General features: G+C 42.4%; 1 protein-coding gene across 1 annotated transcript in view; it reads right to left on the minus strand.

The window, feature by feature from the left end:
* The window catches only part of GUCY1A2 (guanylate cyclase 1 soluble subunit alpha 2), a 161,821-nt gene that overhangs the window by 107,913 nt on the left and 36,823 nt on the right, over positions 1-17,085 (minus strand). The window contains exon 4 of the mRNA XM_081860349.1: positions 14,051-14,769. Coding sequence (XP_081716475.1) covers positions 14,051-14,769 — 719 coding nt within the window. The remainder of the gene's footprint in view (positions 1-14,050; positions 14,770-17,085) is intronic.

A 17,085-nucleotide genomic window follows, 5' to 3' on the forward strand; every position in this document is an offset into this window, starting at 1 on the left:
GACCACAAGGGCCATCGAGTCCAACCCCCGGCCAAGCAGGAAACACCATCAGAGCACTCCTGACATATGGTTGTCAAGCCTCTGCTTAAAGACCTCCAAAGAAGGAGGTCAAGAGAAAGAACACATCATGGGGGGAAAGCGAGAGTCTTTGAAACACAAAAGTTGTCAGCAAACTATGCTATGCGAACTATCTTAATATATTAACAGAATACAGCCATGCATAACAGAATACAGCCATGCATAAAGGATAATTAAGTGTTCTGTACCTAAAAGGGACACGGGTGGCGCTGTGGGTTAAACCACAGAGTCTAGGACTTGCCGATCAGAAGGTCGGCGGTTCGAAGCCCCACGACGGGTGAGCTCCCGTTGCCCGGTCCCTGCTCCTGCCAACCTAGCAGTTTGAAAGCACGTCAAAGTGCAAGTAGATAAATAGGTACCGCTCCAGCGGGAAAGTAAACGGCGTTTCCGTGCGCTGCTCTGGTTTGCCAGAAGCGGCTTAGTCATGCTGGCCACATGACCCGGAAGCTGGACGCCGGCTCCCTTGGCCACTAAAGCGAGATGAGTGCCGCAACCCCAGAGTCGGCCACAACTGGACCTAATGGTCAGGGGTCCCTTTTCCTTTATCTAAAAGTACTCTTTGAATATCCAGAGGCTGATAAAGGTTCTACCGAGATGTTGCTTCAATCATGTTTTTATATCCGGTGCTTCGGATTGCCCACATCAGTTTCTTTTCAAAAAGCAGCCAAGGGAGCCCAGAACCAGATTAGGATTGCAGCACAAGGAAGAGGAGGGGTTTAATCCCTCAGTTGTGTTTTCCCACTGAAATTCCACTTTCCACTATCTCATTTCCCCCCAATGTTAAGTTCACATTTCCACATCAATTTGCAAGTCCTCATGAAAATTCATCAGCATTTTAGCATCAATCTTTCGCAATATACAGATTTGTATGCAATTTTGCCCAACACACACTTTTTTGCAGAGCAATTCCCCATGATATACAGCCTTTTTGTGCACTATTTTCACTAATATAACCATTTTTACACATGCTTTGCCCCAGTACATGAATCTTGTACACATTAGTTGGCTGGAGAACTACACCAGAGAAATTTGAATTTTAAAAGATGGCTGTGTTTTGGTTCTCTTATTGAACTGATAAACCAGCCTCATATAACCAGCCTCATATAACCAGCATGTTTGAGCCTAATTAATGCATGAAGGGGTTAATGCCATAGAGTCAGCTGACCTACCAGGCTTAGCCTATGTAATTTCCCCTCACCTTCAGAGGAAATAGGTAACTAAACCTTTTGTTCTCTCAGTTCAGACAACAATGCAGGATGAAACTTATGTTTTCCTATACCAATAGTTCATATACCCTTTTAAATGTGTTTGTTGGAGGGTTTGGGTGTGTTGGTTTGTTTTGTTTTGATTATGTATTTTGTGCTTTCATCTTGCATTTTTATGCTGTGAATCGCCCTGAGATCTATGGATGAAAGGCGGTATACAAATTTTAAAAAATAACAATAAAATAGTTTAGAAACATTTACCACATTGAAACCAAGCAAAATTTTATGGGCTGTGTGATTTTTCTGTCTGCTGTATGGAAATGCACATGAATCTAACCTTTGGAGAGTTTGTAAGTAAACCGTTTTATAACTTACCAAACGTGTGGTCTTTTTCTATGTTGGTGGAAGCGGAAAACTTCGGAATTCACTGAAAAGGCCACATTTTAAGGTTTTACAAATTATAACACTTTTACTTTGCTGCAAGTTTTGTCATGTTAAATTTCTGCTAGAATTCTCTCGCCAAAGGGTACTTGTCCCAAACTTGGATGCTGGCATCCAGCATCTAGACAGGGCTTGAAAAGACCATGTTTGAAACTTTAGAGAGCTGTAGCCAGTCAGAATGTAAACAATAGAGTTTGATGGACCAATAACTCAGTATAAATCAGTTTCCCCTGGTTTCTGCTGGCACTCAGACATCAGCCACTGCTCTGGGAATCCCAGTCTCATACCTTCAGTCTACAGAGGCCTGTCCTTCATTGTTCTGAGCCTGCTCAGTCTCAAACCAGCTCTCTCCAAACAGATGTCTCCTTCCCTCCCACTCACCTCTAAAAAGCAGAGTCAGGCTTTTATTTTTAATTCTTGACATACTTTTAGGAGAGCTAAAAATAGTTCCTCCCCCGCATCTGTCTCCTTCTCTTTCCTCAACCCTTTTTTTTAAATGTTTCTGTGCAATTTTATTGGACTTTATTTTATTATTCATGGGTTAAAGCTCCTCTATTGCCCAGGAAGTGTGGTCCGATCTCTGAGCCATGGACTGGGCCTATGGAAGGGCAGGGTGGCATGAAGCAATCTTTTCCGCAGTTGCAAGGAGGATGCCTTCCCAGACGGTCTGAGATCCAAACAAGGAAACATAAATGCATCTCCTTGATGGTAAATTTGCAGTGTGCCCATAGTTTTAATCCAGGAAAGAAATAGTGTCTGAGGTATCAAAACTTTCAGAAATGCTGTGTTAAAGGATTCTTCAACCGGTTTATCAAAATCCTAAAGGCTCTTCCAGATGTCCTATTTACGGAGCATTCATCCTTATTTGCTTGCACAAAGTTTACATGGAGATTAGATTATATCTGGTACTTTACTGGGCATTCTTTCTTTGCGGTGAGGTTGTATGTCATTGAGTATTCATCCTGATTTGCTTCCGGAGTGTTTGTAAGCCTTCCCTTTTATATTCATCTCACACTTTTCAATGCATCTCCACATCACTTTCCTAACCACAAGGAAGTCTGATTCTTTTAAAGTGGATTTGATTCACTAGGGAAACAGAGCACTTCAATACACTTTAGTTAAGCAAACCTAAATTGCCCGGTATGTGCTGAAATCCCTCCCACAAAAAGCTGACAAACTGGAGGTGCCCTAAATCTTTCTTGATTGGTTGTTCGTCCAGCCACTCTTATTCAAGTGCAAACTATTGGTGCAATCAAACATTGATTTAAGAACCTGCAGGACCACCTTACCCCATATGAGTCCATTTGAGGACTTTGGGGTCTACAGACCTGGCATGATTACAGGTGACACAAAATACTCATTCTGCAGTTGTAATAAACTGATTTTTACCCAGGCCTATGGCTATTAAATAATTTATGACCTGTAAAAATGTGAGGGAGAGGCCTGATATTATTATGATTATTTCTTTATTAGGCTGTCTGTCAGTATGTTTTTTTGCTGTTTTTATCAGTGATGTTCTGTAATGTGTTTTTAATGTTGTATCTTTTGATAAAGGACATCTTTTGATAAAGGGACATATATAAATTGAATAAATAATAATAATATAACAATAGCATTTTCATTTAGGCAAGCCTTTCCAAACATGTAGCTGTTAATGTGCTTTAATCTTCTAACAGTTCATCTTACTTTTAAATGTTTCAATTACTTGTGTTTAACTGTTTTTATTGATGGTTTTGATGTTTCTTGTAAACAGCTTGGGAGTTTTGTTACAATCAAGCGGTATATCACTTTTGTTAAATAAATAAATATGAATTATCACCGATGATGCTGTGAATTCCACTGTCTTGTAACCTAACTGGTGGCTGTTCTGGCTTTTGTTGGAAGCACTCTGCGTGCACTCAGTTTTGTGGGATTTCAAAAAATACAGCTTGCTGAGACATATGTATTTAGATGTTTTTATTTCCCCACCCAAATATGTTCTAACAGAACTTCATCAGGAAAGCATTCCCTGGACTTGAAATTAGTACAAAATCTCTGCTGACCATCATTACTGAGAAACAGCCATTTATGGTTCGGACTGCGAAAATTATATCTTCATAGAAGGCTCGGCTTGTGTTGACCCACAACACATTTGGTCATGTCATGTTCTACTTATCCAACTACTCTGTACAAAAATAAAAGCAATGTTGCTTTTGTCAGAGATTCTGGGTACAGTGGCCAAATCAATGATAGCTCGATTTCCAACAACAACAGTTTATATCATTCTTCTTAGAAATAGTCCGCTAGCAAACCAGCAATTAATCACAATTAATCATAGGAGCTTTCGGTCAACCTAACAGAAACTTTGGGTGAAGGAATTGCTATAGAATGTTTTTTTTGGGGGGGGGGGCTTTCTCCTTCTTATTATCTGGAAAGACAGCTTACCTCAACTCAGACGGTGGCAGCAATTGCGGCCTAGTGCAGTTGCCAGGGAACGAAGGAGGAGAGGCAATCTGCGTGGTCGGCCGACATTAGCATCAGCTGACTGCTGGGCTGCTGGGATCACCCACCAAAAATTTAAATTTGATCAGGCCAGTTAGGGCCCCTGGTGGGTGGGTGAAGATCTGGTGACAGACCTGGAAGGGCCAGTCTTCTGTGGGGTCTGCCAGTCAAACATGGAAACCAGCTGCGCTTCCAGCAAACAGCACAATTAGGAAGCAGTTGTCCCACCTGCTCACCATGTTGTGTGGCTGTACTCATGTATAGCCTTGCTGTATTCAGGGCCAGGGAGGAATTTGCCTGTAGAATTACTGGGCCTGTTTGGGCTTTTGCCTTCCTCATACCAATTGCCACAACTTTTGGCGGAAAAAAAGGCATTATTTGAACTTACTGTTGGCTCAGTACAGTAAATTGTTTCCTCTAGCACACTTCAATGGCTTCCCCTCAACATGTTTAATAAATCTGATAAATAATAATAACGTTTAAGGGGCAGATCTAACCAAAGTCCCCAGATATTGCCCTTGTAATAATAAAGAAGTGAAGTCAGGGCCACGTGTTCTTTTTAAATGTAGTTTTTAATCAGGGGGTTGGGATAGATCCCATTACACAGTCCATCAGCAAAAGTCTCTGTTGAGCATTGTATTGGAGGGCTCTTATTTTTAAAACATTTCCAAGCAAGTTGCAAAATATCTAAATATTGCAATTTCTCTTACATAATCTGAATGTTTTCTGATTCCCCTCCCTCTTTTAATGCTTTTATGTGCTTTAAATTCTGCAACTTTTTGTGGTTGGTAGACAATAACAGCTGTTCGGCAGTAGACTCCCTCAGGAAGTGGTGGCCTTTTAGCAGAGGTGGAATGGCCATCTGTCATGGATGCTTTAGTTGAGATTCCTGCATTGCAGGGGGTTGGACTAGATGACCCTCAGGGTTTCTTCCAACTCTACAATTCTATGATAGTATGATTCTGTGATTCTATTTCCTATATATACTTCCTCATCCATTGGCATTCTCTGCCCAGAAAGTCTTGCCCAATAACATATTTGCTTACTAGTAAAGGCAAGTAAATGTTTACAGTATTTTCAAACTTTCTCACAAAACTGATCCCTTCCCAACTGCCCCATCCCAACCTGTTTCACTACAGACAATAGTTTTTATTGAGTTTTAAAATTTGCTTTTGTTGGCTTCTTGCTCCAAGAATTTTCAACACCGATAAACAAAACCCCATTGCCTTTAGTTCGTGCCTTGGGAAGTTGGTTTTCTTTCTCCCTGACTGCAGCCTTACAAAATGCACACAGAGGCTTCGGTACCCTTAGAATATTGTGAAAACACTATTTTCCTGTACGAACACGAGGTGGGCACGATCACAGTTTCAAACTGCAGGTCTAGGTCAGAGAACTACTATTGATTGCGATGTACTCTGCGCTGCGTCTTGCTGATTTACAGGAAATTTTATTCAACCCTGGCACATGCTCTCCATGGCAGAGAAACTCTCATCTCTATTAAATTGCATCTCACCTCAGCTATTTGCAACCTCCGGAATACCAGACAGTAGACAATGATTTTAAATATCCTCATTAAAACTACTCATTATGAGCATCGAGCATTGATGAACAATAAATCACCTCATTAAAAAACAACCTCAGGTACAATTATGTCACTAGAACTGGTCTCCATTGCCGATTCCCTCAATGAGGCATATAGGAATCATTAGAGACTAGCACATTACAAGGCAAACCTAGGAAGACCCGACATCAAATTTGCCTCAGAATATTAATGTGCGAACTGGGTGGGAATTGGGTGGGCAAGAGATAGTGCATAACACTTTCTCACCTGCTATTTCTTCCCTGCAAAAGGGCATTTTCCAACCATGTCGGCTGCTCTTTTAATCCACAGGTGGGCTCCAGAAGTGGAAATGTGTCCCGCAGGCAAAATGTAGTGAGGGAAAGAAGGATTTGCAGAGGGAGGGTCAGTGAATGTGGAGGGTATTAAGGAGCCTCTCTCACATCTGCCAATCATGTTTCGTGATGCCCCAAGAGTGCCTCCAAACTATCATTGTTTTCAGGTAGAGTTCAGTCCTAACCAGGCAAATAACAGGTGTGCAATTAAAGCTAATTTAGGGCTCTTGTGAAACAAAGCCTAAAAAGGTAAAAGGACCCCTGACCATTATTAGGTCCAGTCGTGACCAACTCTGGGGTTGCGGCGCTCATCTCGCTTTACTGGCCGAGGGAGCCGACGTTTGTCCGCAGACAGTTTTTCTGGGTCATGTGGCCAGCATGACTAAGCCGCTTCTGGCGAACCAGAGCAGCGCACAGAAATGCTGTTTATCTTCCTGCTGGAGCAGTACCTATTTATCTACTTGAACTTTGATGTGCTTCCGAACTGCTAGGTTGGCAGGAGCAGGGACCGAGCAATGGGAGCTCACCCCGTCACGGGGATTCGAACCGCCGACCTTCTGATCGACAAGTCTTAGGCTCTGTGGTTTAACCCACAGCGCCACCCGTGTCCCTAGAAACAAAACCTAATTTTCCCCAAAATATTGGACTCCTTGTGATAAGCAGAGTGAAGTTGCCAATGAATGTGCGGAATAACCCTTGCTTCCTGCTACACCATCTGAATCCCACCACGAACAAAGGAGGCTGGATGCTCATTAAATAGCAGACCTGGTCTAATCTCTCTGCAAACAAATCAGGCTGAACGCTTCTCAAACAGGTCATGGGGAAACGACCCCTACGCCATTCCATCTTCAGCTATCCTCACGCTGAATCTTAATACTTCTAACAAGCTCCATTCCTGGAATCTGTCTTCTCTGCTGGACATGCACCTTGAACCTAAACCCACCAACTGTTTAAAAATGAAGTTTGGTGGAACTAAGCCATTGGGCTTTGAACTGTGGCTGTAGTTCTTACTTCTCATGCAATCAAATGTTTGGAAGGGGGAGGCAGAATTAGGCTTCCTATTGTTTTTTAAAAAAGCTTGTCAATCTAAATTTCATAATATTTTTTTTTGGACTAAATGCTCTCCCGGTTGTTAAGCTACATACCGTATTACTTACAGAATGTTTAATGGGAAACAGTAAGTTGGAGTCACTGCTTACTCTTAATTAGATGGCAATTTTATGGGTATTTCCCTAGCGCTACATTGACTACAGGAAAGAAGCTTAAAAATTATACACACAGGAGAAAGATAAAGCTTATAGGATTTTCCAGGTCATGGCTTCAGCTGAATGGCAAATGAATGCACAAGTAAAGCAAACCTACAGAAGCTAAGGACTTCAGGTGTAGCAGTATTTTATTAAGCTCCAGTAAAAATCAGAAAAGGAAACAAAAGCAATTCTTCCAGGGTTTAATCAACCTTGCTTAGTCAAACTCAGTCTGTGTACACACCATACATTTAAAGCAGAAGATTTTCCCCAAGAGAAGCATGGGAACTGTAGTTTAGCCTTCAAAGAGCCACAATTCCAAGCACCCTTAACAGACCTCAGCCTCAGACTTCAAGGATATGTATTGCTCAAGGCACTGTGAGATCAATCAAAGTTAAGTTCCTATGCTGACAGTGTAGATGAGGTTTTATTTATCTATATATAGAAAGATGAAAAATATTTACACTATAGAATGGGATATGATCTATCACATTTGCAATAAAAAACATTTAAAACAATCATGCTTCTTCAGAGAGGCAGAGAAAAATAAAAGAAATAAGAAAAAACTGAGGGTTGAAAAGGGAAGGAGACAAAAGGGGCAGGAATGTCAATTATCTGTCCATATAACTCTGCATCTTAATTGAGGATTGATTGATTGAGGATGCTAATTTATATCCATGAGAAAAGTATAATGGCAATCAGAAGAACGAAAAAGACTGATCAGTGGCCAACTTCTCCCACAACTTGTTGGGTTATTTGAAAGTAAGCACCATTGAGATCAACACGAGAAGATGTAAGATTAGATAGATACTTATTCCAGCTCTACATTCAAGCTTAGCTCTAGTGTGGGCATCCAGATCCATTTTTAGAAACTCGCAGTGCAGAGAAAACAAAGGCAGAAAGAGAGCAACAGAGTCAGCAATGGAAAAGGAGGGGAGTAATCTCCACATTTCTGCATAATCATTGTAGGATTGGGCTCTGCAGCATAAGATAAGCTTTGCGACAGGCTGGCTGTACTTCAAATGAATTGTAGTCCAGAACTTACAATCAAGGCAAGTCTGAAAGCCCAGTGTATTGTGAATTCTAATCTTCAGACTTTAGTTGGTGGTCGTTGTTTTACTTCTGAGTAAACATGCACAAGACAGAGTTGCAAAATCTGGAATAATTTGAGTGGCTGCCGTAGTCCTATCCAGACTTATTTAAGTGTAAATTCACTGCTTTTGAGCCATTGTGTTTTGGAGAGCGGCTCTGGCCTACTACCCACCTTCACTGTTTTCGAAAATAATTAAGTAGACTCTGAAAGCTCTGTTCTACAAAAGAGCAGTTGCTATAATTGGTATTACCCTGATCTTTGTTGCCTTTCTCATATATGAATGCTTTAGATGCTCAACAATTATTTGACCAATTTCAAACCTCTCCCGCTTCTGTTCCTGGTGGAGAAGTACACGCAACAGAGCATTTTGTTTAATTATTTATTTTAATGGTCTGCTTTAGCCAAAAATATGAAACCCCCAAAGCCTGCCAAGCCTTTCTTATTAGTAACAGCCTGAGCTGGACATCGTGACATTTCTCCCACCGTTTCGTCCAACCCCCTGCCGTCATTGGACACATCACACTTAATTATCCTTAAGTGAACATTTGACACAGTGAGGAGAACTGGGCTCTGAGCGAAGGCAATGCTTATTTTTGAGAGACTGTTTACGAGTCTGGAAGTGTTCTATTCCCAGCATACCCAAGGGCCTCTGTAATTTTGACCCATTTCCCAAATGGCCCACAAAGCACATAGCAGGGGCCTCTCTAAGTTGCCACCGTCGGATCAAAGCAGAAAGATCTCAGATCTTAAGAGTGCTAGTTGGATGGCTAAAGCATCTTGTGCCATTTCGTCCCCCATATTCCCAGAGCTCAGTGCCATAAACTCCGTGTTCCAGTGAGAGAACAGAATGTTGGCCCAATACCGGAGAACTGAATTATTCGTGATTCACAAACAGACTACAAGGATGAAAGACCTGTCGGGTGAGGGAAATCTGAGGCTCTTTTTAATGTTTAGCATTCCAGCTAAGAGACAAGGACACATATTTGAGCGAACGTTAAATGAAATTGTGAGTCTGCTCAACGTCAGTTTTGATGGCGGTGCTTCCACCCTCAGCCCTCCGGCAGTGTAATATTTCTCCCCATCATGATTGTACAACCTTCTACGAATTTTCATGAAGCTTCTCCTGGAAACACTTAACAGTATAACAAGCTCTTTCCTTTTGGCATTTTTAAAATGAGTAGCAAGGTGTAAAAGCTCTCTCGAATCCCCTTTATGGGCCTCTAATATAATATGTAAGATTATCGCTCCAATGCAACAGTTATTTAAACTCAAGATTCTGCTCTAGGTATGTCAGTGTGCTGTACCAATTGTTTTTATTCATGTATTGCATTAATATCCCACTGCTCTTCCAGGAGATCAAGGCACTGCATGTAGCTCGCTTTCCCCAAGTTTAACTCCCAACAAGATAAATCAGGCAGAGAGACAGAGACAGAGAGAAAAGGGCCCTCAAGTGTTTTCATCCCTGAGTAGGGATTTGGAAAAGAAAAAAGCCTCAAAATAAAATGTGAGGGGGGTGGGGGGGTGCATATGTGGAACTTAAATAAAATGCAGAAATGCCCAGCGATTCTAAGAAGCCAAAACAACAACAACAACAAAGCAGCGAAGTTTTGAAATCAGTGGTTAAAATCAGTGCCGTTCTTAAAAGATTCAACCTGCCATCTTGATTCAAAATGGAGTCAAATCGTACCCAGACAGAGACAAAACCTAATTCTTCATTATACGCCTTTAGGCAGCAGGCAAAAACGTTCCTTTTTGCCTTTGTTTGATTTTATTGGCACCCTATGCCCTTTTAAAATGAGGTGGGGTTTTATTTGGGAGGGAGGGGTTATATTGGGTTGTTGCTTTTATTTTGATTATGCATTTTGTGGTTTTATATTTTGATTTTATTCTGTGAACTGCCCTGAGACCTCCAGGTATAGGGCGGTATATAAATTCAACAAATAATAAGAGTATCAACAATTCTGGTTGCAATATTGTAAGAGAACAGAAAGACAAACAACTTTCCAAAACATATAGCAGATTTTTAGTGAGGAAACACCTCTCGGCTTGTTTTTCATCCAAACAGTTTCCTCTGAGGGCAGGTTATTTTGGCTGTATCATTACGCTGGCACCATCCAATCATGCCCTCATGAAGTATATGCCATTCGGAGTATACTGCATCTCCCTGAGAATCCACAGGCCTGTCACCTTCCAGTCGGGAAGCTGAGCCTGAACAGCAACCCAAACAGCCCAAGGCACGTAGCATAAGGAGGTGGCAGAGTCCCTGAACATACTATCAGAGATGCTCATGCCAGGAGCCGGAAGAATCATCTTCCCTCAGAGGAGGCCTCTGTGCCTGAGTCTGCAGTACAAGTGCTTCAGAATAAAGTGAAGGAATGGCAGACTGGATTGGACTGGCGGCCCCAGGGGTATTGTTAAGGAAGGACCTACAGGGCCGTGCTTCTTCTCCCCAGGCCCTAAGCTCTGCAGGCAACAGAGTGGGTGGCGTTAGGGATGTGTTTCTCTTCTTTTCCACCTACTTAAATAAAAGCAAGTTGGCAGCTAAGCTGCATTGCCATTGCTACCAGAGACAAACAAATCAGTCCATTTCAATTTCTGTGTGTCATTTCCCCCCCATTTTAAATTCAATTCTCCACACTTCTGCAGCTTTTTGCCATTCTTCTCCTTTTTACAAATGCTCATGAAAACTCGCCGCCATTTTACTGCATGTTTCTCCTAACAAACACATTTTTATATGTAGTTTCAACCAATACACATATTGTTACAAGCCGATTCCCTAATACGATGCTTTTGCTTGTATGTAATATTCACTAAATATATGCATTTTAAATGTACACTTTCCCCCAATACAATGCAATATTTGTACACTGGTAGTTGTTGTCATTAATAGTCATAATAATATTTACCCACCCTTCACTCTCACGTCCCAGGGCATGTTACATTTGTTTGGAGACCTGCATTACACAATTCAGAGACGCTTTATTTCTTCAAAGAATAATTGTGTTTCTGCGTGCATGTTGCTTCGGGAAGTGTGAATTAGGTCTACTCATTGAAATGCAAACAAAATCAAATTTCTCCCACATCCCTAACTGCAAGTTTAGGTTCACTGCTGCTGTGCACAGGGGCTGACTTTGGGCTCTCAAATTTCAGTGACAACCTGTGCGACACTAAAATTGGGCACCTCCTGCCTCTCAATGCTGCCTCCTACAGCTTTGTTTTGGTGCCCCCTGCAACCACAGTGATTGCACCACCCTAAAATTGTCTCTGCTGCAGCCAACTGAAACCTCAACTGCTCCTGGGAAGGAAGGCAGTGTCATTTCAGTTTCTTTTTGAATATACAACATCCCAGAAAAAGAAAAGGAAATGACATCATATCCCTTCCCAGAAGCCCTAACGGTTTCAGTTTCATAACAAGCTACGCAGAGAAGAGACGCAGCCATCCTTCCTTCTTTGCTGCAATTTCAAGGCAAAGGAACAGCCACAGCACCCAGTAGTTAATAGGAGGAAATACGGCAATAAGTTTCTTCCTCTCCTGTCTTTGCACCTTATTTCTTAGCTTCAGATGGCAAAAGAAAAGGAAAGGCAAACAAAATAGAAATCTGTACAAACGAAGGTCTTGGTTTTTTACTACTTCAGATTTTCAAACCAGGCCATGAGTGAATACCGGTATATAACTTTTATCAATTCTTAATCCAGGAAGGTAAAGGCATGTTTTGCTCCAAATATACCGTATTTTTTGCTCTATAAGACTCACTTTTTCCCTCCTAAAAAGTAAGGGGAAATGTGTGTGCGTCTAATGAAGCGAATGCAGGCTGCGCAGCTATCCCAGAAGCCAGAACAGCAAGAGGGATTGCTGCTTTCACTGCGCAGCGATCCCTCTTGCTGTTCTGGCTTCTGAGATTCAGAATAATTTTTTTCTTGTTTTCTTCCTCCAAAAACTAGGTGTGTCTTGTGGTCTGGTGCGTCTTATAGAGCGAAAAATACGGTACTTCTTTCTGCGTTTCACTTCATTCTTGGGTCCTCGGGTTCTAAGTTGATCAACAAAGAACAGATCAATCTCGTCGATCTGAGGTTGTTGTTATGCCCTATTTAATCACAAAAGGCTGCAAATAACAATAATGTTTTTATTGACGTACCTGGAAAAAAAACAAATGAAAATGGGGGTGGATTTTTTTTTTGCAATTTCTGTATTCAGAAGCTGTAACTGCATCTTTGCAGAAAAGTACTGCAGATAAAGAAGAGTTTCTGAACTCTTATTTGTAGATCCTTTAAATAGTAATTGTAGATCCTTTTAATAGTAATTATAAAGTTGCAAAGAAATAATAACTTTCCACTAGATATTTCACAACAGCTTCCAATTACAGGCAACAAAGAAGGGTGTGCAATAGCCATGTCTTTTGTGAAGTAGCTGACGCGTTTCTCAAGAGCAAGACATGCAACACATCAATAGGGAATGACAATAAGCAAAGAAAGCAGTTGACATTATACCAGAACATAAGTGGAAGCAAGCCAGTTCTTACTTTGAATGGGGAAACTTTTAATTGCATTATTCTCCCACCTCTTTTCTCCAATGGGCACTCATGCTAGGATGCAAACTAACATGCAAAGTAACAATTCAAAAAACTTGTTCCCTTGTGAATAACATATACCTGCTTTCCCAAGTAAATCCAAACAACATGCAATGTTCAGCATCATTGGAATTAATAGGGAAAGCTTTGCATATCCCTAATTAAAAATGCTAAGTGGCTATCCAAGATGCTATTAAAGTTCAATGAAGCACAACCATTAGTGTGTTGGGTGATTTTTTTATTTAAAAAAACCCACGTTGCCATCTATTCTTTCACTTTTCTCATTTACAGCCACTGACAGCTGTCAAATTAGCCAACGTAATTCATTTTGGAAACCATCAGAGTCTAAACAAGTTTTGACAACTAAGCGTGAGGAATATTGGGGGGGGGAGAGAAGGAAGGGACAAAACATCCATAATTTGAATCTGGGATTTTTATACAAAGGCTGCAGACAACAGCTAAGTGTCAAGTTTGTTGTTGTTGTTGTCGTCGTCGTTCAGTGATTGTGAATGAAGGAAGAATTAGAGCCCCGAAATTATACCTGGCAGATGTCCCTCATAGTCCAATAACATTCAGGCCATTCCATTTGAATTTTAAATAGGACAAAACAACAACAAACAACAATTCAGGGCTATGAGTTATGATGTTAAATGACTTGGCTAGCATCAGACCTGTTGATTTCATAAGGTGAAAAAAATACATATGGATTTAAAAAGATCTCTTGAGTGAAGCAATTTATTAAAAGCCTTTCATCGGTGAAAATTAATTTGTTCATATTTAAACTATTTAGGTGAGGGAAAGCTCCTGAAGGAGGGGACTGGGGGAGAAGTAACACTCCGTAAAACGACTCCAGCAGTGTAAAGCAGAGAACAGTGCCTATCACCCCAGCGGATCATTGGGAGATCCACAGATATAATTTGTCTAATTTGGCCCTTACGAAATGTTGTTTCCCCCTCAGTTTTACGGATCGTGCTTGCTAGAAGACTCCTTGATCTGCCAACAAACCTTTTTTTTTTTTTAAAGCAGGCTAAACGTAACAGGTATTACCTTGTCTTTATTTTCAGAGCCAGACGCTTCAAGTTTGGTTCGGATCACGAAGGGTGTCGACAGCCTCAGGAGGACTCGCTCAAACGTGGCGCCGATCTTTGGGGAAACGATCTCGAAACAGTCTTGGAACCTCAGCGTCTTGTGAGCATCGCATCTGAGCTGTTTCCGAAGCCCTTCCCCTAACTGCAGCACTAGCATGCTGGGATCAAACATCAGGTGGAAGGGGAAAGCGCGGCAGAAGTTGCTGATGCTTATCCTCAGGTCCGAGGGGGACTGGGAAGAGCCTAGAGGAAGTGCTTTTGTGATGTTTGCATTTTCGCGCTCTTTGATGACGAAAGTCAGGCAGCTGCAGTTGCCCGGGTTTGAGTCCTCGGGGCACAACTTGTCGTTTGCAATTGGCTCCACTTCGACTTCCAGTTGGTAGATTTTCCTGGCCGCCGCCTTGACCATACCCACCATGGCGAACCCAACAATCTGATGAGGGTGGAAGTAGTGGAGCATCAGGTTGCCTTCGGGGAGCTCTTTGCATAGGAAAGAAGGGGATTCCGAAGTGGCCTGCCTTCCAAACGAAGTCCTGATGTGCTCCAGCAAAGCGTCAAAGCCATTGAAGAAATCTTGCAAGGTGCCACCCACGGCTCGCAGGACCCGCTCATTCTCGTCAAAGCAGATGTTGAAGAATTCGGCCCCAAATTTCTCCTGCAGTTCTTCAAACTTCAAGCCTGCACAGCAACGGATAGCACATATCAGCAAGAGACCACTGTTGCAAAGCAGTAGTCTTTTGGGGAGGGAAGTGGGCCAATTCAGAGAGCTACTAAGTCAAGTTTGGCAGGAGTGATGAGACTTATGGCCACCTATTGAAGAATATGGTTTTAATGGTTGGTCGGAGACTATGTTCCTTTTAGGTTCTGCAAATGGAAAGGGGCAGAGGACCAAGGCCTGAATTCCTTATCCCTCCAACTGGGCCAGGCCCAGTACATTTTGCTGCCTGAGGTGAAGGACAAGATGGCGCCCTGCCCACATTCCATGTACGGAAGCTGACTGGACTGGCATTTGAATATGACTTCAATGCACCGGAGAGCAAGAGGCTAGTTTAAGAGATGTATGGCAGGCCTGTGGCACACACAGCTAGAGATTTGTGGCACACAGAAACCTATGAGGGCTACCACTGGTGCCCTCTAATTCCTGTCACACAAGGCGACTGACTCACCCTGCTATTAGTAGGACTGGACCTGACCAGAAAGTAAACTGATTGCACATTTTGTTATCACAGACACAACGCCCTTCACGTATCTCTCTCTCTTTACCAGAGCCACAATCCTAAACCCACTAAACCTGGGAATATGCCCCACTGAATTCAATAGGACTGAGTAGACATGGTTAGGATTGCACTGTAAGTTAGCAATTTGGAAAGTCATGCAGTACTCCATAGGAGGCCAGACTTGATGAGCTGACCTCCAGTCTATTGTCTTTGTCTGTGAGGTGGACCTCAGACTGAGCTATGGTTACATACCAATTGCTAGAGGGCCAATGAAGGAGATGAAATCTCCTACCCACCACCCTTCTCCTCCTGTAATGCTCAGAGAACTGAGAACAGCGGCTTCCACACTGTCCTCAAGCACTACCCACCTGAAAGACACGCCAGGAAGATAGTGATTAGATAGACGACAGTACCAGCAAGCTATAATTTAAAACAAAAATGTATGCAACCTTTTCAAGCTCTTGTCACAGAAGCTCATGCTTATGATTAAGAAAATGTTCGGAATAGCAAGAGCTGACACTGTCAAATAAGAGACCACTGAATGACAACGTGCACCAAATGTTGTCTGGCTTGGGTAGGCTATTACCTTAAAAGGTGACTGCTAAAGGACAGCCTGCTTTAAGATGACTGCTTTGTCATTTGCAGTCTGAGGAGTGGCTCTGTTGAGCATTTGACCCTCCGGTCGCTGTTATCTCTTAGGCTGAACAGCGTCTTCTGTGCTCAGAAGCGGCAAGAAGGGGAAAAGTAATATGGGAAACTGAAGTTTCCTAGGAACCACCAAATATCTTTCTAGCAATGGCTTTGACATTTGCAAGTATTCTGCAGGCAGCTTCTTGCCTAACAGGGCAAGGAATGTTGAGAAGGGTTTCCAAAGGTCCAGTCTCCATGGAGACCATCCCTCCCACTCTCTGCTAATGCCAGCCTTCCTTTCACTTAGCAAGGATATCCAGGTTCAGGAAAAAATAAAACTACCTGCCAAACAGCACCGGCCCTACTTGGCCTTGAGGAAGGAGATAAAGCCATTCCTTTGCATGCAGAAGGGTTCAATCCCTGGCAGCTCCAGGTAGGCCTTAGAAAGACTCAATGTCTGAAACCTTGGAGAGCTGTTGCCAATCAGTGCAGACAGTACTAAGCTCAATGGACTAACAACGTGAACTGCTTCATTTTGGAGGAAAACGTGGGGGGGGCATTTACATTAACCAAGTCTTACGTTTCCAAGCACAATTCAAAGTGTTGGTGCTGACCTTTAAAGCCCTAAACGGCCTCAGTCCAGTATATCTGAAGGAGCGTCTCCACCCCCATCGTTCTACCCGGACACTGAGGTCCAGCGCCGAGGGCCTTCTGGCGGGTCCCTCACTGCGAGAAGCCAAGTTACAGGGGACCAGGCAGAGGGCCTTCTTGGTAGTGGCACCCGCCCTGTGGAACACCCTCCCATCAGATGTCAAAGAGAACAACAACTACCAGACTTTTAGAAGACATCTGAAGGCAGCCCTGTTTAGGGAAGCTTTTAATGTTTGATGTACTACGGTATTTTAATATTTTGTTGGAAGCCACCCAGAGTGGCTGGGGAAGCCCAGCCAGATGGGCGGGGTATAAATAATAAATTGTTGTTGTTGTTGTTATTCATAGTCACACAATTATGCAGCCATGCATTCAAAGGTGACTAGCACAGGTCTTTCATTGGTAGACTTATTTGCGTAAGTTAGGAACATCCGCCAATCTGCTAAGAATGTCTCTCTCTCTTTCTTGTCTTCTGGCAATCAGGAGGCATTGTCCT

This window comes from Podarcis erhardii (assembly GCF_964252035.2).
Source record: "Podarcis erhardii genome assembly, chromosome: 4".
Classification (NCBI taxonomy): domain Eukaryota; kingdom Metazoa; phylum Chordata; class Lepidosauria; order Squamata; family Lacertidae; genus Podarcis; species Podarcis erhardii.